The sequence below is a fragment of the Bombina bombina genome, chromosome 1, assembly GCF_027579735.1.
Source record: "Bombina bombina isolate aBomBom1 chromosome 1, aBomBom1.pri, whole genome shotgun sequence".
In the NCBI taxonomy this organism is placed as follows: Eukaryota; Metazoa; Chordata; class Amphibia; order Anura; family Bombinatoridae; genus Bombina; species Bombina bombina.
Genome location: NC_069499.1, coordinates 325,313,495 through 325,339,258, shown reverse-complemented (window position 1 = coordinate 325,339,258; position 25,764 = coordinate 325,313,495). Strand labels below are relative to the sequence as shown.

Genomic DNA, 25,764 nt, shown 5'->3' with positions numbered 1-25,764 from the left:
AACTCTTGCAATAGATCTCTATCGCACTATGCTACTTAAAGGGACACAAAAGAAGTTTTTTCTTGCATCTAAAAGGTCATTTTAAAAAAACATGTACTTTAAAAAAACAAAACAAAAAACAAACAAATGTATTTGTTTGTCTAGAGTATCAATGTCCACCAAAAAAGCAGTGGAAAGTTCTGCTTATTAATTAGCGAGCAATCAGTGCTTCAGAAGCTGTTAACTGAAGAATATATATATATATATATATATATACATACATACTGTATATTTTATGGATGACTGGGAGCTAATGACAAGAGACACAAGTGTGTAACCACCAATCTCCTGCTAGCTCTCAGTAATGCACTGCTTTTCCTAATCCTTTATAACAGAAAGTAAATTTGATAACAGGAGTAAATAGAAAAGTCCATATGATTTCAAGAACTGAACCAAGGACATGAATGATTTCCCTTTCAGTACTAACTAATGGTCTATACCATCCTACATTTTTCCCTAACAGTTGGCATTTATTATTATGAAGTAAGCTTGAAGGATGGCACAAGAAAAAAAACTGCCATAAATTTAAAATAAAAAAATATACTAAATACAATGTAACTCTCAATAGATCCAGACTGCACAGCTTCATGGTTTTAAACACATTTTAGGTATTTGCAGTTATAGTAGGAGCAAATGCTGAATTGTATGGCCAGTAATGACGCTGACAGGTTTACAAAGTCTCATTAAATCACTTTTAACTTTCTTCATGATCATCTGTGTAATACTAATTTTGCTCATTTTGTACACATTGTTTAGCACAATGGAACTAATTATACATTTTTGCTCAATTTATCACCCACGTAAGGACAGGGGTGAATATATTCACCCCTGTCTGCCCAACTTCTCCTCTGACGGAAGAGACTGGGGACAAACAATATATATATATATATATATATATATATATATATATATATATATATATATATATATATATATATATATTATGATTTAGAAAAGAAGAGAGAAATATCTAGGAGTGTAATCCTAGTTAAGTAAAGACAGGGATTTCAGCACTCTTTTAAGAAAATAATAAAGCTCATAAGACCAAAATACGTTTTAGAACAGTGAATTTTAATCCAATTGTGAACAGGGAAATCCTCCAACTGCATGCACACTACTCCCCAGGTGGAAAAGATACAACACATGTAGTATTCATTAAAGGGAGTTAGAAAAAGAACAAAATCTACTTCTGTACACACTAGAGTTAGTATTTGAAACCTGACCGGTCAGGGGTGCACATTTTGTACATTAACAAACAGCCAACGCTACATAAATTTGATATATGATGCCTATATATAACCTCTACACCCTGCTGCACACAGAACCCCTTTAAAAGAGGTATAACCTGGGCAGGTATGAAATAGTGGGATCTAAGAGGTCAACTAGGGGTATCATAAACAGAAGCAAGTCACAGCTTGTAGTCACAGATACAATATGGTATGCAATGGATAGCGTATTAAGATATATAATCAAGAAATGTAAAGCCTTAATTTGAGACTCACTACACCCAACTGCTCTCAGTACTCCAAACAAGGAGAGTATGATACCGGGCAGTACAAAAAGTAGTAATTATTACCAGGATCTAAGTGGTCTCTAAGTTAGGCTTATTTGTACTCAACAATATGCATGTAAAGCGACATGTTTTGGCAAAATGACAGACAGTATGTGCCCTTATTATGCTATTTTGTTAGCTCTTCATGCAAAACTTGCTGTAGGAAAGAATAAGCAAAAGTAGAGGGTTATAGCATAAAGCACAATGAGTGGTATCTCCTCAATATTGCTGTGATCCTAGAAATGCTGACAGGTGAGGCTGCATGCAAGGAAAATTGTAGCAAGCAAAAAGAAAAGCAGTTCAAATGCTGTTGTTATGAGTTCAACTTTGCGTATAGGTAACAATGTTGCTATCCTTGGCAACTATTGTAACAGTACCCAGAGATTTCTTTGTAAATATATTCCTCACAAGTCAATCAAACATGCAAGTTTTCACAGGTATCCATAGTTGTATACGACCGTAATACAGTCCATATTAGTGAACCTTTATGTAACATATACGACCTTGCTAATTCATTCAGACGTATCGCTGTGGCAAGGTGTGTCCTGGTTACTTCTCTGGTTCTCCGGTTACACTTGTTGCGCGTCTGTGTTTTTCACCGCAGGTACCATCAACCATGCGGTTTAGAGGCTGTGTTCGTAGCGTGCACCACGTAGGCCGGTCGGCTTAGCCAATGCCGACGCGCGTTTCACCCGCAGGGCTGATAGACAGACCGGGCTTCGTCAGGGCGGTATATTGAATGGACTCTCTTAGTCCTTCTTTATAGCATTTTGTGATAGCGCCCCTGCTGGAGGTGAAAGTATATTGCATACCTAAACATAAAATATTCTAATTGAACATAAACTTAAAAATAAAAAGCAGCAACAACAAACCATTTTGCAGATGTGCTGCATTTACAAACAAAAGATAACTCTAGATAGATATTCCTTTAACTGAATAGCTTATCTTAATACACATAAGGTTTTTACTCTTATCTATGAATCTTATATTGTTTTTATTGTAGGGAAATACAAATCAGAAAAAATATATTTTTATTTTTAAATTTTTAAAATTTTTAAAGTTTTTAAAGGGGGGGCTTTCATGAAATTTTTCCTGTCCTATAGAAAACAGGCCATATCAAGTTTATCATTTAAACCATCCGGCAGTTGAGTCCCCAACTCAAAGATCCACCTGCATTCTTTCTGCAGGAGGACCTTGTCGTTGTCGCCCCCTCTGCCGTTGGTAATTCCTCTATCTATACAAATGAATTTTAGAGAGTCAGGATTACAATCATGTACCAGTTCATAATGCTTTGCAACATTGCTCTTCTGGTTTTTATTTTTTACATCGTCTCGATGTTCAGTGATTCGGTCTTTTATGGCTCTCCTTGTTTTTCCCACATAGAAACGTGGGCAGCTACAGGAGAGTAGGTAGATTACTCCTTCAGTATTACAATTGGTAAAGTGTTTTAGCTTGTATCTTTTCCCTGTATGGGTGCCAAAGTCTTTAGTTTTGACCATAAATTTACATGCCACGCATCGACCACAAGGGTGGTTACCAGATGACCTATGTCTTGTCAGCCAATCTGTCTGTTTTTGTTCAGACCTATATTGGCTTCTTACTAGCTTGTCCTTCAGATTACAGGCTCGTCTAGCTGTGATATTTGGATAATTCCCAACTTCTTTTGATACTCCCACATCACTTACAAGAATTTTCCAATTCTTGGCCAGGATCTCCTTTAAGGCATTCCAATGACAGTTGTAGTCTGTGACCAGCCTTATTTTTGAATCTATTGGTTTTTCTTTCTGTACAAGAAGTGTGTTTCTGTTTGTATGTGCAGCATTGCTAAATGCCTTTTTTACATTTTTATATATAAAAGGTGGAGAACAGGGCAGGGAAGCAGCGGTCTGATGACCACTGCTTGATAAATCCTGACTGCTTGCAGGTTCGCACAAGAGAACCTGCAAGCAAAGTTTATAGAAGGGCTTCATAAATCGAGCCCATTGTGTATTGGTGTTGTCTTGATCATTTAATTATTTTAATACAAGTGTAAATATAGTGACGAGATAGTGAAGAAACTGAGATGTTAAATATATATGGAGTATTAGAATACAGATTGGTTGAGAATATATTGACTTGGAGAAGAGTTATGTATGCAGGAATACTTATATACAATATTCATTGTATTACTGTAACCCTTGGAGGTTAGTGTGCACAACGTTCTATTTAGTTTTTCCTTAGCTAAGACATAATTGTTACATGCTGAATACTTTACTATCTCAGAGTAAATCTCTTGAGTTTTGCTTCTCTGAAACATTATTGTAAAATTCAGTAACTGATATGTTTGTGTTAATTATGAAGATTTCATCTTCACATCATCTCTTCAATAACAGTTTATGACATCATCAAGAGTATTAAGATTTAGCTAAATGATGCAAATTAGGACCTAGAAATAAAGCAGAAAACTCAGAAAATCTTTTCTCTCTCTTTACTTTACTTTACTTTACTGTCATTTATGTGCTTTCCCTTTGGGATTTTTTATAACTCCATATCTAAGAATAGTGTATTTGATAATGATGACGATAAATGTCCTTTTATAAGAATGCAATTTGTTTTCTTTCCCCTTTTACTATGATATTTATGGCATTTGCGACCTTTTTATATTAATAAAAAAAATAATTGAATTGACTAATAACGTATGTTTAACTTTAGCCGGCAGAATCAACGGCCAGGAGTGACACTACAATAAAAGAAAGTGAAGTGAAGCCTGACTCTGCTGCATCTGAAAAAGACACTTCTGCTGTAAGACATGTACTTATATGGATATGAACTACTGGGGTAATAAATGTAGTAATTCATTGGGAAAAACCAGACGAGGTTTCATAATGACAGGCCAGTTTGTATGTATGGGTTAATGATGACTACATCTCAGATGATACACTTTTGCCCATGCAGATGCAATATGGTTTTCTTGGTAACTATATGTAGTACTTATGTTATGCAACATAAATTCTCATTTATCTTTGTTGTATGTATATCTGTATTTTTCTTTATTTAAAACAAAGAATAACTCTCTACATTTTTCTTTTCATCTGCATGGTAAATATAACAAAAACAGCCAATCAGCATCATCAGTGCTCAGATCACACAATTTTGCAAATTAATGTAACTAAATGCAATCCCATTATAAATTTAATTTCCCATTGGATTTAAAAAAAAAAAAAGATCATAATAATTTAGGTTTATTCATATGGGGCTAGACATGAATATATTATAGAATATTTAGGGTTAGAATAAAAGTGGCACGCTATTTAGAGCTTTCAATCGAATGTTAACACCGGCAGAAGTAATCTTTTACGGATTACAACTTGAAAGTAAAACTTTTGTGTATGAGTGAAACACGACTTGAGCTATCTAAATGATTTTGGATATCGCGACTGCGTTAACGTTTTCTCCCCATAGACTTCAATGGAGAGCGCACAAAAAAAACCTAACGCTTATCGCTTGTGCGCTAACATGGGTTATTAATATCTCACATTCCAATGTTATTTTTAGTTTAAATAGATATTTCTATATATAGATATATTTTTACATGAACATTATCAGATATATATATATATAAAAATATATTTAATAATAAAAATTAAATGTTTCTATGTGAAGAACATTAGAATGTAAAATATGCCTAATGCACTTCGGGTTGAGTGTTTTAGGTCTAATGTGGTGTCAGGTTAGCACACATGAAGAATTAGTTACCTTAAGGTGTGTTATGTGTTAAATATTACAAAATATTAGTAATACTTATTATAGATACTGTTATATATACTCTACGGATTATTTATAATTTTTAGTACATCTATAATAATTAATATTTTCAATATTATATATTTAATAAATACATAATGCACCAAACTAAAACTCATGTTGGGTTAGCGCACATTAACGCAACAGGAGTACACTAAGTCTTCATGTGCGCTAACCCCACATGAGTTATATTAGGGTGAGTTATGTATTTATTTAAATATAAAATATTGAAAAATATTATTAATTAATGTCAATAATTGTTATAGATGTACTAAAATATTATAAATAATCTACAGAATATTTACATAACGTGCCTTAAAATAAGTAATTCTTCATGTGTGCTAACCCGACACCGCGTTAGGCTTAAAATGCTCAACCCGAAGCACATTACCCATATTTTACATTCCTATGTTCTTCACATAGACTTTTTTTTAATTTTTATCATTAAATATATATTTCTATATATTTCTACAACAAATTTAAAATTATGGGGAGGTGAAAAGTGAGTTTAAAACCCTCCACTAAGCACAAAATGTAAAGAAAATAACTCATTGTGTAGATCATTTAACAAATCTAAACAAGTGAGAAGGCTTCTTTTCCCACAGAATACCTCTGGATACATTGTTTACTGGTTTGAACTGGTTGTAGATTTCAACCATATTGGTAGCTCAAATTGTTGCTCAAGCTGATATGTTCTTTTCTTTGCAAGGGTTCATTGCCTGCTGTAGTTGTCGAAACATTTACTGCTACTGTGAATGGCACTGTGGAGAGCAGTCCTCCTAGAACTGATATGCCCCCGGACTACTTATATAAGGTAGGAAAGAGTTATTTCTAAAAAATAAGTCTAACTTAGTGGCATTACTAAAGGTGGTACATTGGTAGTTTTGATACATTGATTATCTCTATTTGAGATCCATCTCTGTTTTTTAAAAGTAATAATAAAAGTTTTTTTTTACCACTTTTGAGTGTTACATTTGATATTCAAACTATATGGGGAATCTGAAGATGTATCAGATGTATCAGATGTCGAATATTGAAGCATAGATTTCTCAGTATTGAGAAATTGTTTTATGGTCTCATCTCTAGTTATTAATTTAACTTAATAAAGAATTTAATCGATGTTTGTGGCATCTGTGATAATTTGACATATTTAATTTGTGATTTTTAAAAAAAAAAAAGTATTTTGTTGTGTGATGCATGGGGTTCGTGGACATCCGCAGAATTTTTTCCAGGGAGGGCAATAGAGGGAAATATAACCAGACAATAAACACACACGAATATATTATTATTTTCATTTATTTGTAGAGCGCTGCAAGTGTCTGTAGCACTGGGTGTACAATAAAAAAGATTTGTCATAAAATACAAATACATAACAGACTAAAGAATAGTAGTACAAAAGGAGGAGAGCCCTGCTCGGAAGAGCTTAAATTCTACAGGTTTGGGGTGCAGAGACATAAGGTTTGGGTTTGTCACATGGATTGTAGTTGCAGCAGCGTGTCAAGGTAGTTCAAGATTTGTTTTGGGTAGGATGAAAAACAGAGGAGAGGTGGTAAGCCTCTCTTAATAGGTGAGTTTTCAAAGAGTGTCTGAAGCTATACAAGGTTGGATACAGTGTGGTAAAGAGTTCCAGAGGACAGAAGCCACAAGTAAGAAGTCTTGGAGGTGTGAGAGGGAAGTAGAGATAATAGGAGTGGAGAGAGACATAGGCCAGAGGTTGATCAAAGAGGATGGCTTGGGGAGTATTTGTAGATTAGAGAGGAAATATAATTGATAGTGAGGTGGTTGAGTGCTTTATAAATTAGGGTTAGGTCTTTGAATTGTATTCTAGTGTGTATGTGGAGCCAGTGTAGAAACTAGCAGAGCAGACCAGCTGATGTAGAATCTAGCTGATAGATGCGGGGGGAAGAGGGGGTATCAGCATATAAGTGGTACTGGAACCCAAAGGAGGATATATTTTTTCCAAGGGAGGATGTAAAGAAGGAGTGAGGGGCACAAGACAAAGCCTACTGAGAGAGGCAAAGGATCAGAGGAAATGCTGTTAAAGGAGACTGTAAAAAATTAGTTTGATAGATACCAGGAGAGGGCTGTATCTCGGATGCCAAAAGAAGTTAGGATTTGTAATAGGAGAGGAGGGTCAACTGTGTCGAAAGCAGCAGATCCAGGAGAATAAGTAAGGAGTAGTGCCCCTTTTGCTTTAGCTGATAGCAGATTGTTTGTTGGGTAAGTAAGGATCAAGTAAGGAGTTAGATGAGAGAAATTGAGTTATGCGATTATAGACCAGTCATTCCAATAATTTGGAGGCAAAGGGAAGTAGGGAGACCGGCCAATTTTTAGAAGAGGTGGAAGGGTCAAGTGAGGGATTTTTTTAGGAAATGATGTTATTTATGCATGCTTAAATGTATCAGGAAATGTGCCAGTGGTGAAAGACTGATTAAAGAGATGAGTTAGTACAGGGGTTAAAGAAGCAGAGAGAGAGGGAAGAAGTCATGGAGGAATAGGGTCTTGTTTACAGGTTGTGAGATGAGCAGCAGATAAGAGTATTAAGACTTCTTTCTCTATTACAGGAGTGAAGTAACCAATACTTTTGTTAATAGAAGGGGGGGGGAGGAGGGTTGGGTTTGAGGGGTGTGAGGGAGAGATGTATTTTCTAATTGTGTCAATTTTATTTTTGAAGGAATGAGCAATACAACCCCAATTTAAAAAAAAGTTGGGACAGTATGGAAAATGCAAAAAACTCACTCTGTACTATATTGAAAACACGTTAACACATTATTTGATGTTTTACTCTGTTTAATGTATTTTTTAAAATATACACTAATTTCAAATCTGATGAATCCAAAAAGTTGGGACAGGGGAAATTTAGGACTAATAACGATGTGACAAGTTGAAATAAGAAGGTGATGTGAAACAGGTTAGGCAATTGTGTAATCATAGTATATAAGGATCCTCCAAAAAAGGCCCAGTCCTTCAAGAGCAAAGATTGGTCGAGGTTCACCAATCTGCCAACAGATGCGTCAGTGAATAATCCAAAACAGATGCGTCAGCGAATAATCCAAAACATTGAGAACAACATTCCCAAAAGACAAATTAGTAGGATTTTGGGCATTTCACCTTCTACAGTGCATAATATAATAAAGATTCAAGGAATTTGGTAAAATCTCAGTGCTAAAAGGGCAATACGAAAACCACTTCTGAATGTGCGTGATCTCCGATCCCTCAGATGTCTCAAACACCATCATTAGTCTTTAATCGATATTCTGACATGGGAATACTTTGGTAAACCTTTCACCGTTGCATCTACATATGCAAGTTAAGGCTTTACTATGCAAAGAAGAAACCATACATCAACACTTTCCAGAAGTACCGCCGACTTCTCTGGGCTCAGTCTCATCTGAGATAGACAGTAGCACAGTGGAATCGTGTTTTGCAGTCCGACGAGTCCACATTTTAAATAGCTTTTGGAAAAAACAGCTGTTATCAGGTCCAAAAGCCAGCATCTGTCATGGTATGGGGGTCTGTAATATGTGAGGGCACCATTAATGCAGAAAGATATGTATACATTTTGGAGCAACATATGCTGCCATCCATATGTAGTTTTTTCAAGGTACGTCCCTGCATTTTCCAACTCGACAATGCCAAACCACATTCTGCCCAGATTACAAGTGCATTGGTTGCTTAAGCAGAGAGTGTGGTGCTAGCATGGCCTGCATCCAATTGAGAATGTGTGGCACATTATGGAGTGCAAAATAAGGCAATGAAGGCCCCGTACAGTTGCACAGCTGAAGACATGAATAATGGATGAATGGGGGAAATTCTGTTTGCTAAACTTGTGTCTTTGGTGTGCTTAATAAGTGTTATTAAAAGAAAAGGTGTTACACAGTGGTAAACAGTCAACTGCCCAACTCTTTTGGATTGTATTGCAGTCATCAGATTTGAAATGAGTGCATATTTTCAAAAATACATTACATTTACAAAGTAAAACATAAAATAATGTGTAAATCATGTGTTTACAATATAGTACAAGGTGAAATGAATTTTAAAATGGATTTTTTTCTATTCTATACTGTCCCAACTTTATCGAAATTGGGGTTGTAATTTGAGTAGTGAGTTTGGTAGTAGACGAATATGCAGGAGGACATAGAAGGGAGTGAAATGTTCAAAACAGCCTTCTGGGGTTGGAAGTGTGAGTTGACACAAAGGAGGAATAGACTTGTTTGGCCAGGTTGAGGACAGAGTTGTTTGATCTGAGGATGAATTTATAGTGCACAAAATCAGCACGCGTGCAGGGGAGAAGAGAGGGATAGCATGAACTTCAAAAGATGAGAAAGAAAGGGAGGGGGATGAAGGAATGCAGTGGAAGGTACAGTACGGAGACAGACGAATGCCTACTCCCCCTCCTTGTCCATCTCAAATGTTGCAAATTATTCCAAAATGCTACTAGTCCTAGTTTATTAGTACACTATTAATTTTGAAGGCACTATATGCTAAACTTTAATACTCTTTTTACACATTTTTTTGGGGTGAAATAAAATTAATGACTTTATCACTAGTTGATTTATTTTTTAGTGCTTTGTTTATTTGATCTGTTGCATTATACAGTTAGAATTAAACACAAAAGAACTAACATAAGTTAACCTATACATATAAAGCCTAAGACTGCTAACAGTACATTACCTAAAATATGCCGAAAATAAACATTACTCTATTTGTGCTATTGGCAGAACTTTTAACAAACTATTCCAATATGCTAGTAGGATTCTGCACAGAAAGTGTTAACTCAGAGCACATTGCCATTAATTAAATTAATACCTTATTTATTTTTTCTTGCTTTTGAAAAGGTGGTGGAAGTGGAAATCCCCCTACATGGCTCATAGCACATACACACAAATAGCATTGGGAAGGGCCACATAACCTCATGCAAAACTTTCTGCCATCCAGGAAGCATAGTCACCACCACTGTACAATCGCCTAGATTTAGAGTTCTGCGTTAGCCGTCAAAAGCAGCGTTAAGGGGTCCTAACGCTGCTTTTTACCGCCCGCTGGTATTTAGAGTCAGCCAGGAAAGGGTCTAACGCTCACTTCCAAGCCGCGACTTTTTCATACCGCAGATCCCCTTACGCCAATTGCGTATCCTATCTTTTCAATGGGATCTTCCTAACGCTGGTATTTAGAGTCTTGGCTGAAGTGAGCGGTAGAGCCTCTACCGACAAGACTCCATCCGCAGAAAAAAGTCAGTAGTTAAGAGCTTTCTGGGCTAACGCCGGTTTATAAAGCTCTTAACTACTGTGCTCTAAAGTACACTAACACCCATAAACTACCTATGTACCCCTAAACCGAGGTCCCCCCACTCTAATAAACATTTTTAACCCCTAATCTGCCGAGCGCACACCGCCGCCACCTACATTATCCCTATGTACCCCTAATCTGCTGCCCCTTACACCGTCGACCCCTATATTATATTTATTAACCCCTAATCTGTCCCCCCAATGTTGCCGCCACCTACCTACACTTATTAACCCCTAATCTGCCGACTGGACCTCGCCGCTACTCTAATAAATGTATTAACCCCTAAACCGCCTCACTCCCGCCTCAAAAACCCTATAATAAATAGTATTAACCCCTAATCTGCCCTCCCTAACATCGCCGACACCTAACTTCAAGTATTAACCCCTAATCTGCCGACCGGACCTCGCCGCTACTCTAATAAATGTATTAACCCCTAAAGCTAAGTCTAACCCTAACCCTAACACCCCCCTAAATTAAAAATAATTTCAATCTAACGAAATAAATTAAATATTAACTAAAGTCTTCCTATTTAAAACTAAATACTTACTTGTAAAATAAACCCTAATATAGCTACAATATAACGAATAATTATATTGTAGCTATTTTAGGATTTATATTTATTTTACAGGCAACTTTGTATTTATTTTAACTAGGTACAATAGCTATTAAATAGTTATTTACTATTTAATAGCTACCTAGTTAAAATAATTACAAAATTACCTGTAAAATAAATCCTAACCTAAGTTACAATTAAACCTAACCCTACACTATCAATAAATAAATTAAATCAATTAACTACAAGTACCTACAATTAAATAAACTAAACTAAATTACAAAAAATAAAAAAAATTACAAGAATTTTAAGCTAATTACACCTACTCTAAGCCCCCTAATAAAATAACAAAGCCCCCCAAAATAAAAAAATTCCCTACCCTAATCTAAATTAAAAAAGTTAACAGCTCTATTACCTTACCAGCCCTTAAAAGGGCTTTTTGCGGGGCATGCCCCAAAGAAATCAGCTCTATTGCCTGTAAAAAAAAACACAATACCACCCCTTAAATAAACCTAACACTACCCCCCTGAAGATCTCCCTACCTAGAGTCGTCTTCACTCAGCCGAGCACCGATGGACCAAAAGAAGACATCTGGAGCGGCAGAAGTCTTCATCCTATCCGGGCAGAAGAGGACATCCGGACCGGTAGACATCTTCATCCAAGCGGCATCTTCTATCTTCATCCATCCGACGAGGAGCGGCTCCATCTTCAAGACCTCCGGCGCGGAACATCCTCTTCCTACCGACGACTACCGACGAATGAAGGTTCCTTTAAGTGACATCATCCAAGATGGCGTCCCTCAAATTCCGATTGGCTGATAGGATCCTATCAGCCAATCGGAATTAAGGTAGGAAAAATCTGATTGGCTGATTGACATGATTGGCTGATTGACATGAAGATGTCTGCCGGTCCGGATGTCCTCTTCTGCCCGGATAGGATGAAGACTTCTGCCGCTCCGGATGTCTTCTTTCGGTCCATCGGTGCTCGGCTGAGTGAAGACGACTCAAGGTAGGGAGATCTTCAGGGGGGTAGTGTTAGGTTTATTTAAGGGGGGTTTGGGTTAGAGTAGGGGTATGTGGGTGGTGGGTTGTAATGTTGGGGGGTGGTATTGTGTTTTTTTTACAGGCAAAAGAGCTGATTTCTTTGGGGCATGCCCTGCAAAAAGCCCTTTTAAGGGCTGGTAAGGTAATAGAGCTGTTAACTTTTTTAATTTAGATTAGGGTAGGGAATTTTTTATTTTGGGGGGCTTTGTTATTTTATTAGGGGGCTTAGAGTAGGTGCAATTAGCTTAAAATTCTTGTAATTTTTTTATTTTTTGTAATTTAGTGTTTGGTTTTTTTTGTAATTTAGTTTAGTTTATTTAATTGTAGGTACTTGTAGTTAGTTGATTTAATTTATTTATTGATAGTGTAGTGTTAGGTTTAATTGTAAATTAGGTTAGGATTTATTTTACAGGTAATTTTGTAATTATTTTAACTAGGTACCTATTAAATAGTAAATAACTATTTAATAGCTATTGTATCTAGTTAAAATAAATACAAAGTTGCCTGTAAAATAAATATAAATTCTAAAATAGCTACAATATAATTATTCGTTATATTGTAGCTATATTAGGGTTTATTTTATAGGTAAGTATTTAGTTTTAAATAGGAAGACTAGTTAATAATACTTAATTTATTTCGTTAGATTAAAATTATATTTAATTTAGGGGGGTGTTAGGGTTAGATTTAGCTTTAGGGGTTAATACATTTATTAGAGTAGCGGCGAGGTCCGGTCGGCAGATTAGAGGTTACTAAGTGTAGGTAAGGTAGCGGCGACGTTGGGGGGGCAGATTAGGGGTTAATACTATTTATTATAGGGTTTGCGAGGCGGGAGTGCGGCGGTTTAGGGGTTAATACATTTATTATAGTGGCGGCGAGGTCCGGGCGGCAGATTAGGGGTTAATAAGTGTAGGTAAGGTAGCGGCGACGTTGGGGGCGGCAGATTAGGGGTTAATAAATATAATATAGGTGTCGGCGATGTTAGGGGCAGCAGATTAGGGGTTCATAAGTATAATGTAGGTTGCGGCGGTGTCCGGTCGGCAGATTAGGGGTTAATAATATAATGCAGGTGTCAGCGATAGCGGGGGTCAGTGGAGGCTCCTCTATAGGAGCACTTGAGCACGTGAACCCCCTGTGTGAAACCCCTGAACCCCCTGACCCCTGATGAAAAAAAATAAATAAAAAAAAATTAAAGTACAAAATGAAAAAAAAATAATTAAATTTTTAAACCTTTTGTGCTTATTTAAATTAAAAAATCCTCCAGGCTCCACTGCAATTTTTGACTAAAAACATTTCAATTTGCTGGTTTTAATTATTTAGGCTGCCTTAGGGTTAAAGTGGAATGGTCTTTTGCCTAATACTTCTATCTATCGCACATGCTGTGCAGTGCGATGGATAGAAGTATAGGCAAAAGCTCTTTCCACTTTAAAACTGCATTGACTGCAGCTCCACCTACAGGCCAGCCCATAGCCTTCTTAAAGAGCACAGCTCTTAGTGTGCGGGAGCCAGCTGTCACGTGACACTCGCACACTAAGAGCTGTGTGTGTGTGGGACTGGGAGGAGGAGCAATGTCTTGAGGGCAGAGAGCAGTGAGCAGTAAAAGAAGCTCGCATGGCAAGCCTGCTGAGCTGAGCGAGGAGCCAGGACGGACTACCGGCTAGAGACTAATGAGACCGGGTGAGTGTAGTGAGTCAGACAGTGTGACAACTGACATCAGTAGCCATAGTCTAACAGTCTGAGTCCGGTAGATTAGTAGTAGTCTAGTACTTTAAGCTTAGGCAGGGGGCGGGCTTAAGGCTTAGGCAATAGGCAGAGACTAGAGTAGAGACTAGTTGAAAGAATGTCAAATATGGCCGGAGACTTGAAATACCAGCCTGCAAACTAAAGCTCCTTTTTATGTGTACACAGTTAAGTGAAAGGAAAAAAAGTTTTAATAATGATTTTATAAAAAATAAAAAAAATTGTCTTTTTTATGTATAAAAAAATTCTACACCCCCCGAGCGATTGCGCAATGGAGACTGGCAGTTAGCCGTTCAGCTGCCCTCCAATTGCGCAACATGGATTGGATGCCTTGCTCATTTGTGTTTTATGCTTATGGGCTTAAAACAGCACAAGCCACGCAAAGTGTAAGAGGAGTCTCAGTCTGGCAGGGAAATGAGCGCGCTAAATTGAAGGTACTAAGTTTTGTAGTGCTGGAGCCTGGGACCTAAAAGAGGCATTGGGTTAGTTAGCTAGACTCTCATGTTGTTTATAGCTTTGCATCCTGTGACAGGATTCCTGTCAGAACTGCATTACACACTTTGCCGGCAATAGCAGTGGAGAGTCACTGGTGTCTGTACTATGTCAGGGTTAGGATTCAGCCGGACGCGGTGTTGTACAGATAAGAGGTTCAGAGTTCATTATAAATCACTAACTGTTTATATTATGTCTCTAACTGCAAACGTGGCTGTTATCTTGTCTGGGGAAGATAATTGGCTGTTTGTTTGTTTTTTCATGCAGAAGGCTGGCTGCCGTCAACTGCTCTCATTACTTAGTAAAACCTGCAGTGTGTTATTTTCTGTAGCTAAGTTCCCACAGTTAGCAATGCTGATAATGTTAAGTCCTCTGACAGCTGAGGGGTTAAACTGCAGCCATTGTAGCATCTCTCATTTATAAGTTATGAAAGAGATGCTACAATGGCTGCAGTTTAACCCCTCAGCTGCCAGAGGACTTAACATATCAGCACTGCTAACTGTGGGAAGCTACAGAAAATAACACACTGCAGGTTTTACTAAATAATGAGACTAGTTAACCTGTCACAGGGCAGCAGTTTACTTGTCACTATAATTGTCTCTAGTGCATTAAAAGTTTGCTGAAAAGTTTGGCTGATTTTCTAATTTATACTGTGTTGTGTTACCTCCCTTCACCCTGTATTTCTAAGATTTTATTTTATTTTTTTTGTTAAAGATGTGATCTTTTTTCTTCCCATGTTCCTGGTAATAAGGTTAACATCCCACTCATATAGTTAGTCCTTTTGGATATGTATTCACAGTATGTGTGTGTTTTTGTATATATTTTGTAATGATTCCCTTAAATTGTTTAGGTTGTTAATAATAAGGGTGAAATCTATTTAGACAGGAGCTCTTTCATTGTAACAATTCTCAGGTCTTGAAGGGACACTAAACCTAAACATTTTCTTTCATGATTCAGATAGAGAATACAATTTCAAATAACACCAATTGACTTCTATTATCTAATTTGCTTTATTCTTTAGTTATCCTTTGTTGGAGAAATAGCAATGCACATGTGTGAGCCAATCACGCGAGGCATCTATGTGCATATACCAATCGGCAGCTACTGAGCATATTTAGAAGTAAATTAGAAAGTTGTTTAAAATTGCATGCTCTTTCTAAATCATGAAAGAAAAAAATTGGGTTTCATGTAATTTTAAGTAAGATGCTTAAATTGCACTTGTTTTCATGCTCACTATCTCCCAATGGGCTGTTTGATAAAATTTAGTTTTTTTTAATAGATGGATGGTTGCTCATATTTATCTAGACAACATTAATAGGAAACATTTCTTTAAAGTCTACTTATATTAAGAAACCTGATATATATAGTGCTCTATATTGCATAGCTAGACGGTCTAGCTATGCATGTTCTAGGGCTGCATTGGAAGCAGTTTCCTTCTGTTTGCAGTTTTAATTCACACCCTCTGTTTAACCTATTAGCCCTGCTGCTTGTATTCTTGCACCTGGGCCCTGTGGTTTCTAGTTACGCCTCTACAATGAATGTAGGGAATTTATAGTTTTTCAATTTAATATGCTGGATATTTATGCTTCAGGAAAGTTGTATTCTGTGTATTTTAAAAATCAAAAGTTATTAACTCAGTCAAAAAAAATGGATGACAACCTATAATAAATTTTTTTTATTAACACAAATCCAATTATCGCCAATCATTTGTTACTACATTTTTAATCTGTAATTTGTGTGTGGTATGGAGGGCGCGATATAGATAAGAAGGCAATATATATAGCATTGTGTGTGTGTGTGTGTATATATATATATATATATATATATATATATATATATATATACACACACACACATTAAAATGGGCGGAGCCATCTGAGGGACGGGGCTAGTGCTCCCCCATCTTCAAAAGTCACCAGCCGCCACTTGCGGGGGTGGCAGATTAGGGGTTAATAAGTGTAAGGTTAGGGGTGTTTAGACTCGGGGTACATGTTAGGGTGTTAGGTGCAGACTTATAAAGTGTTTCCCCATAGGAAACAATGGGGCTGCGTTAGGAGCTTAACGCTGCTTTTTTGCAGGTGTTAGTTTTTTTAAGCCCAAACTGCCTCATTGTTTCCTATGGGGATATTGTGCACGAGCACGTTTTTCCAGCTAGCCGCTACCGTAAGCAACGCTGGTATTGAGAGTTGAAGTGGCGGTAAATATGCCTGTACGCTCGCTTTTTGGAGCCTAACGCAGCCCTTCAGAGAACTCTAAATACCAGCGTTGTTTAGAAGCAGCGCTAGAAAAAAAACACGCGTAGCTAACGCACCCCTTTGGCCGCAAAACTCTAAATCTAGGCGAATGTATGCTGGGACTTATAGTCCAGAACTGCAGTGGCACAATACTGAGAGGGAAATAGTGAACTACTAATTCCAGAATGCTATACAAGTCCGAGAATACTTTACTTCCTCTAAAACAGAGCTAAATTCAGGGAGATAAAACTCCAACAAAAAACGGACACTCAATTGTATTTTTATTCCCCTGCAGTTTGTTCTCCAGGTGTGGAGGAAAATCCAGCGGGGAGCAGGGCACCCATGCTGGGGTTATACACATGCCTTTCCTCATTAGAGATTGCTCTTATTAATAATCACAAAGTTAATCTATGAGTTTAGGAACCCATTAGTATGTTTTTATAATGGTGATTTGTAGACAACAGTTTACAATGTTTACAGCAGCAACCTCCTGTAAGGTCTAACAGATAGCTGCATGCTGGCTATTGGTACCTGTGGATTACTGCATATTATGTCACAGATCATTTCTGTTGTAAATACACAAGGCTAACATTGTCATTTATTTGCAGGTTAGGGCTCTGCATGACTATGCTGCAACTGACAGTGATGAACTAAACTTGAAATCTGGAGATGTTGTTCTAGTGACCCAGTTTGATAACCCAGAAGAGCAGGTGAGCATTTAAATGCTGAACTAAAGCATGGCATTGAATTGCTTGTCATAAGAAAGGGCTGACACATGCTGATATGCCCATGCAACCTGTTCTACAAGAATGAGATGTATTTGCATTCTCTAATTTTCTTTAACCCTGATTATTGTTGATTCCACTTCATACAACTAGTATGATCTTAGCATTTGCTTCTTATATTATAGATTTTTCTTTGTAATTTGCTTAAATGGTCATTATGGTGGAATAATTTGTTAGAGCGTGTAATTTAAACGCCAGTGCCTCTGCTTTGTGTTTAACCTCTGCAAAGGGCATAGTTAAAGTAGCGCTTGGGAGCCACAAAGCACTGTTTGTCCTTAATGGACTCAGCTGGTGACCCAGTCAGCAGCGGTAATCACACAACTGAGCTGCGTTACTGCAGCTGTTAATTGGGAACTGTGAGTTTCTGCTTGTTACCTGCAGGAGGTAAACCACTTGGAAAGAGATTAAACACACAGCATTGCAGGGTAGCCAGTGTTAAAATTCCATGCTCCAATTAATTAGACAATGTAATTGTTCCACTATAATGTCCCTTTAATGGGACTTAAACAATGTTTTAAAAAATAATCATTTAAAAGGAAAGTTTTCCTGGCCAAAGGCAATATACTTACCTGTCTAAAAACTGCTTGGTTCATTTCTAAAGAGCCAAAAGTACCAATTGACAGTGTTCTCTCCAGAACACACAAACCAGCCAAAGCAAAAATGATGGGAGCAATCTTTAGAGGGTAGAGGAAAGTCCTGGAAGCAACTGTAATTGTGACAAGGCCAAAAAATTAAAAGTGGTACATATTGGGGCCCATTTATCAAAGGTCTTGCGGACCTGATCCGACAGTGCGGATCAGGTCCACAAGACCTCGCTGAATGAGGAAAGCAATACGTTCTCCGTATTCAACATTGCACCAGCAGCTCACAAGAGCTGCTGGTGCAACGCCGCCCCCTGCAGACTCGCGGCCAATGGTCCACCAGCAGGGGGTGTCAATCAACCCGCTCGTACTCGATCGGGTTGATTTCCGGCGATTCCTGTCCGCCTCATCAGAGCAGACGGATAGGGTTATGAAGCAGCGGTCTTTAGACCGCTGCTTCATAACTGGTGTTTCTGGTGAGCCTGAAGACTCGCCAGAAACACGGGCCCACAAGCTCCGTTCGGAGCTTGATAAATGGGCCCCATTGCCTTTAGGCATAAAAACTTTGCTTTTGAATCATATTTTAGAAACATCTTTTATATCATTTTAACTGCATATTACATCATCATAGTTTTACAACCATGGATCATCACCTGTTTATAGAGTGGTCAGAAAGAGCCATTAGAGATTAAGGCCCAGATCACGAGTGGCGTGCTAACAGTTGCGAGCAAGCGAAAAAATGGTTTATCACAGCTGTTTGCGTGCGTCTGGTTTTACGCTCGTATTACAAGTTGAAAGTAAATGCAATCACTTGAGCTCAATTGAAATAAACAAGCGTTGGGTTAGAGCGACCTCAGAGCTCTAGTTAATGGTTTTGCAAAATAAAAAAGTGTCACAAAATACATCAATACATTACAAAGTACATTTACACTCATAACACATCTAATAAAATATATTATATATTCAAAAATATTGCACTACAAATGTGTATATATATATCATGTATATATATATGTGTGTGTGTATATATATATATATATATATATATATATATATATATATATATATATATATATATATATATATATATATATATATATATATATAGAGAGAGAGAAAAAAAAAAAAAAAACTGGGGTGCATCCCACATTATATACAAATAAAGGATCCAAAGAGAGCATTAGCCATAAGCCAAATGGAGTGACCCCATCATCAGACAAATAAAGAAAAAACAAGTGTACTCACCAAAAGTTACAATTTAAGTGCTAGTGTCGGTCGGCCACCGTATGTGTGTGTGTGTGTGTGTGTGTGTATATATATATATATATATATATATATATACACACACACACACGATTATATATAGGTATAGATATATACAGATATATATAGGAATATCTATTTAGAAATACTTAGAAAATATTCTGCTATGTGCAGAACATTGGAATGTTAATTATTTACAGTACATACACAGTTAAACACTTTATTAAATATGAATAATTCATAAATATGTCTTTACATGTTTTCATCTACATATATATAGAGCCCTTTGGAGGTAAGTAGATGAAACCATGTAAAAACATATTTATGAAATATTCATATTTAATAAAGTGTTTAACTGTGTATGTACTGTAAATAATTAACATTCCAATGTTCTGCACATAGCAGAATATGTTCTAAGTATTTCTAAATAGATATTCCTATTTATATCTGTATATACCTATAGATAATCATGTGTGTGTATATGTGTATATATATATATATATATATATAAATATATACATACACACACATATATATATATATATATATATATATACACATGTATATATATGTGTGTGTGTGTATATATGTATATGCGGGGTTAGGTTCCAGGAGGAATGGTTGTAAATCGAAACTGTTGTAAATTGAAACCTGGTTTATTATGTAAGTCAGTGGGAAGTGAGGGCGTTAGGTTCCAGGCCCCTCTCAAAATTGTCATGAGTAACATCTAATACATTATTTTTAAAGGTTTGAAATGAAGACTTTAAATGCTAAACAACATTATAAACCTAATAATATAGATTGTATCATCATCAAACTAAGTTTAATCAACAGAAACGTTTTTTTACTTGCATTTTTCTGCAAACAGTTCTTTGCATTGTTAGCATGTTAGATAATATTGGTTCTGCACCTATTCTATGCATTTCAATCTGCAGTGATTAATAGGCAGTTAGGCACCCTCATCTCAAGCAGCTGGAAAGGAAGATAATAGGGAAGTGGCTGCTAAATCTTGCTTGATAGGTCTTGTCTGATCTGTGTACACAGATCAATTTCAGGCTGTTAAACTAGCTTAACTTTGCTGAAACACAAGCGGACAGCTCCACCTACTTGCTATTTTAATTAGTGCTCTGATTTGTAATGCATTTCAATAGCAGTTCCATGACTGAAAAAAAGGTTGTTATTCTGAAACGCCGCAAATTGAACCGTCGTAAACCGAGGGCCACCTGTATGTATGTGTGTGTGTATATATATATATATATGTATATGTATGTGTGTGCGTGTATAGTGTGTGTGTATATATATATATATATATATATATATATATATATGTGTGTGTGAAGAAAAATGAAATGTGAAATATTTTTATGCCGGGTTAGTGCACTTGAGTATATGGGATTGTTTTTGTGTGCGAGTAGGGTGTTTTTTCTGCCTCTTTTTGCTCCATTAGCTTCTTTGGGGGAATACATTATCGCACGTGCAATATCCTAAGTTTGTTTTTTACAAGCGTGGGGTTAGCGTGTGCGAGCAGAAACAGTTTACTTTCAACTCATAATACAAGTGATGAACGCAAAAAAATGTACTTCTAGCGCAGTTAACGCTAAATAGCGCTCCACTTGTAATCTGGTCATAAATATGAAAGAGATACAGTTAGTGGCTGTAAAAGTATTCGACAGGGTATTTTCATGTTAATATCTGTGCATTTCACAACAATATTCACATTTTTAAAATCCCTTGAAACCTTATATCTGTAGAAATCAAGACAACTCTCTCCATTCAGACAAGCACGTACATGATTATGAACAGTGCTAGTTGTGACATGGAGGTGATGTGAGAATTTAACCCAAATGGGTTTGTGCTAGGTGGAGAAATAAGAGACCAGACCAAAATATTCAAACAGTTAAACATTTACAGCTGATATTTTATTTACTGCTAGCAGGACTTCCCTTACAGACAGACAAAAGAGAAGTGAAGCTCTTGCTATGTCTAACAGCTTATACACACGTCACATTCAGAGTTAAAGGGACACTGAACCCAAATTTTTTTCTTTCGTGATTCAGATAGAGCATGCAATATTAAGCAACTTTCTAATTTACTCCTATTATCAATTTTTCTTCGTTCTCTTGCTTTCTTTATTTGAATAAGAAGGCATCTTAGCTATTTGTTTGGTTCAGTACCCTGGAAAGCACTTGTTCATTGGTGGATGAATTTATTCACCAATCAGCAAGAACAACCCAGGTTGTTCACCAAAAATGGGCCGGCATCTAAACGTACATTCTTGCATTTCAAATAAAGATACCAAGAGAATGAAGAAAAGTAAGGAGTAAATTAGAAAGTTGCTTAAAATGTCATGCTGTATCTGAATCACGAAATAAAAAATTTGGGTTCAGTGTCCCTTTAAGAGAACATATATGTGGTTTGACGTGTATTAATTACAACACCTAACCCCTCCATTAGCAGGTTGCTAGGCAAAAGAAATATAATTTTTGTGAAGTGCAAAATATAATTTGACTTCATGTAAAAATTATTTCTGGTTCTAAAAGCAAAGCTTGATACTAACCCAAAAACGCTCTTAAAGAAAAAAAAAGTATTTGGTGTTGATGAATGTGCTAGTTTTGCATTGTGTGTGTATATTGCTTGAAATATTTTTCAATAAAGATTTTTATTTTAATTTGAACTTAATTCAGTAAGAAAATACAACTGGATGATGGATGCCTTGCTGTTTGCATATACCTTAGGCAAACTCCTCCCAATTTATTGATGTGACAGCAGTTTAAAATTCCCACTAGTCCATCTCTCCTGAACTAGTAAATCAGAAGTTATCTTTAAAAAAAGGCATTTTGTTGATTATTGAGTGGGCTAGTAACCTTGTTTCTCTCCTGGCTAGTAACTGTTTCCCTGCTAGGTAAACTATAGTGATATTTTCCAGCCTGCATGATGATGTAATTTTTCAATACATCAGCAGCCATCACTCACCATTGCCTCCATAATAATTCATCTGGATTCTCACTCCTGCTAAATGAGTATGCCCCATGTCCCTGCCATATTTTTGCACTGTTCTCTTAAAAGGGACTTTCTAATGCAAAAATAGCATGACTTAAATGATTAGGCATTACTGATCCCTGCTTACTATGTGTTTACTTCTGTGAAGGGGTTAAACACACAGATAAAATTCCTCTTAGGAGCTGTAAGCAAATGCAGTGTCTGAGCAGGACTGTGTGCAACTGCTGCTCCTCTTTTGGCTCACTTTCGTGAGCTGCTTGCATTATGATGGCTGTACTTAAAGGGACACAAAACACAATATTTTTTTTTTCATGATTCAGATAGAGCATACAATTTTAGACAACTTTCAAATTTAGTTCTATAATCTAATTTACATAAAGAAACATGAACCCCCCCCCCCCCCATGATTCAGATAGAGCATACAATTTTAAACAACTTTCTAGTTTACTTCTGTTATCTTTGTTCACTTGGTATCCTTTTTTGAGAAACATACCTAGATAGTCTGCTCTGGAGCAGCAATGCATTACTGGGATCTAGTTGCTAATTGGTGGCTGCACATTTATGCCGCTTGTTATTGGCTTGCTTGGTGTGTTTAGCTAGCTCCCAGTGGTGCACTGCTGCTCCATTAACAAAGGATAGCAAGAGAATGAAGCACATTTAATAATTGAAGTAAATTGGAAAATGGTAAGTTCTGTCTTAATCATGAAAGACAAAAAATGGGTTTTATGTTTCTTTAATTGGGTGAGCCACAGACTAGAGGCATACATGTGCAGCCACCAATCACCACCTAATAGTACACTGCTGCTCCTGAGTCTGCCTAGAGAATGAAGCAAATTAGATAATATTATATAATTGGAAAGGCTCTTAAAGTTGCATGCTTTATCTGAAATCATGAAAGTTTAAATTACTGGCTTTACTGTCTCTTTAAGTATTTTAAAAAAAAACTTTAAAAAATGACATGCTTTAAAAGGATATGAAACCCCCATTTTTTTCTTTCATGATTCAGATAGAGAATGCAATTTAAAGTATTTTTCTAATTTACTCCTATTATCGGCTCCTAAGCTTACATTCCTGCTTTTTCAAATAAAGATACCAAGAGAACGAAGAAAAATTCATAATCGTAGTAAATTAGAAAGGTGCTTAAAACTGCATGTTCTATCTGAATCATGAAACAAAAAATGGGTTTAATATCCCTTTAAGAAGTTAGAGCATGTGATTTTAGCTTTAGTATGTCCCTTTTTTTGAACAGAAACATCATTTTTAAATAACAAGATAACCCTGTATCAGTGTTTTCTTTTCTAGAATACTATTTATTTATTTATGGTTTGTGATAGAAGAGGAGAGGCTTTGCAATATTTGTGTAAAAATACTTTGTGAGTGAGGCTGCTGAATTTTTTGACTAATGAATTATTTTGTTGTAGAATAAAAAGTTGGAAGGAGTTTTTATCACTAAGAAGGTAAAATATAGCTGCATGACATTTTAAAATGGAGCCTATTGTTTATGGGTTCTCAAACAATAAAGTCTTTGCATGTGGTTTTGGGTGTGAAAATTGTAACCTTAATACCCAATATTATTTTGGCCATAAATTATGCGTTTGGCACAAGTTAATCCATATTAATGATTTTAATATGGTATTTTTATAATCCTAATAATATAGTGATGATTTAAATTGTAATACACATTACTAAATATTGTTTGTTAATTTGAAAGATGCATAATTAAAAGGGGGAAAATCAAAAGACATTATTACATTATAACAAAATTTAGTTTGTACAAAATATTTATATTTTTCAACCTTTTATAAACTGTAAAATGACCTTTTGAATTTAATGACATTGAACTAAAAAAGTTTTCCAAATCAATTTCTTTTTTTTCAATTGTCTTGCTATTTTGACGTTGCCGAGGCTCAATCAAAAGCTTACAGAGCTATATATGCAAGTGCTGAAAGAATATCCTCTGTTTTAGAGAATTTTATTATTGTGCTGATGATTGCATAGAACTATGGGTTGATCACAATTCCTTTGAGAAGCTTAACAAATTATTTATTTGCAAAAATCAATATATAGACATTAATGGTGGTTTTCTTTAGAAAAACAGTTAATTTTTTTAAGGGATTGTGGTCCCTATGTTTAACTGCTGCAAAGGGTGAGCCATTTGGTGAGCAGGTATATGTGCATAGCCACCAATCACCAGCTATGCTTTGCTGCTCCTGAGCCTAACTATACATGTTTTTAAACAAAGTTGTAATAAAAAGATGTCTCTTAAAATTGCAAAGTGTATCTGAACCATGAAAATGTAATTTTATCTTTCACGTGCCTTTAACTGTGGCCATAATAGAACACTTCCAGAGACAGTTGTAATTCTACACGCAGATAGTATGGCCCGCATTACAAGTGGCGTGCTAACTATGATCAAAGAAAAAAAAATATCGAGGCTGCATTAGCAAGCATATTACACGTTTAAACTTAAAGATTTCGAATATGGACCGTGCTAAACCCTGAGCTAAAAACATTTATTAGTTATTGCTCATGTGCTAACCTATATCAATCATAGAAAATAGCACAGCACTTACTGCCAATATCCAGGTGCATGCTGTCAGGACCCTGATCCCAAATAAGTGCAATATATAAGACAACAGCACCACGGGATGTGTATCAATATCCTTTATTAGTGAGACATCACTCATGATTAAGGTCAGTTTGTGACCGAAACGTCGCCGTTGTTCCGTGTGATGTCTCCCTAATAAAGGATATTGATACACATCTCGTGGTGTTTCTGTCTTTCATACAGTGGCGTCACTAGGGTTGGTGTCACCCGGTGAGGTAAGTTATGGTGTCACCCCCCCCCCCCAGAAAGCAGACACACACAAAAACACAGGCAAACACACATGCAAACACTCAGACACACTTAAAAACATACTCAGATGCACACACAAACACTCAGAAACACACTCAGACACACACACACAAAAACTCAGACACACACTTACAAAATATGTAAACTGCACTGCATTAATTATAAAGCGCATGCCTAGAGCTGCTCCCTGGCTCAGCAGAGCATCAAATGAAAGATAAACAGAGCACTCTAAAAATAAATCACTAAAGAAAAGGTTTAGGTGCAAACTATGAAAATTCTGCTCTCTGACTCTGTTCCAAGCCTGTCAGTGCACAGCCCCGGGCCGCGTGCCTACCGCTTCTTATGGCCAATCACCTCTGCACTCTGCCCACCCCCAGACCCCCGCCCGCCCTCCTACCTGTTCAGTGTGCACTTAGTGTACCGTAACCGTAATGGTCTGGTGGGCATCATACGTGGCTCCTTCACTTTAAAGACAGTGTCAAACAGTCATGCGGTCAGGTGCCAGGCATCCCCTCATGATTTGCCAGTTCCCGTTTAAAGAGACAGCACAGCAGTGAGT

General features: G+C 36.6%; 1 protein-coding gene across 7 annotated transcripts in view; it reads left to right on the top strand.

Moving 5' to 3' along the window:
• Positions 1 to 25,764, top strand: part of BIN1 (bridging integrator 1) — a 189,838-nt gene that overhangs the window by 141,041 nt on the left and 23,033 nt on the right. For 5 of the 7 annotated variants that reach the window (XM_053698094.1, XM_053698092.1, XM_053698096.1 and 2 more), the window contains 4 exons: positions 4,283 to 4,372; positions 6,084 to 6,188; positions 17,328 to 17,429; positions 23,770 to 23,805. In XM_053698094.1, the coding sequence (XP_053554069.1) occupies positions 4,283 to 4,372; positions 6,084 to 6,188; positions 17,328 to 17,429; positions 23,770 to 23,805 (333 nt within the window). The remainder of the gene's footprint in view (positions 1 to 4,282; positions 4,373 to 6,083; positions 6,189 to 17,327; positions 17,430 to 23,769; positions 23,806 to 25,764) is intronic. The other 2 variants (XM_053698098.1, XM_053698093.1) reach the window with 1 other exon arrangement.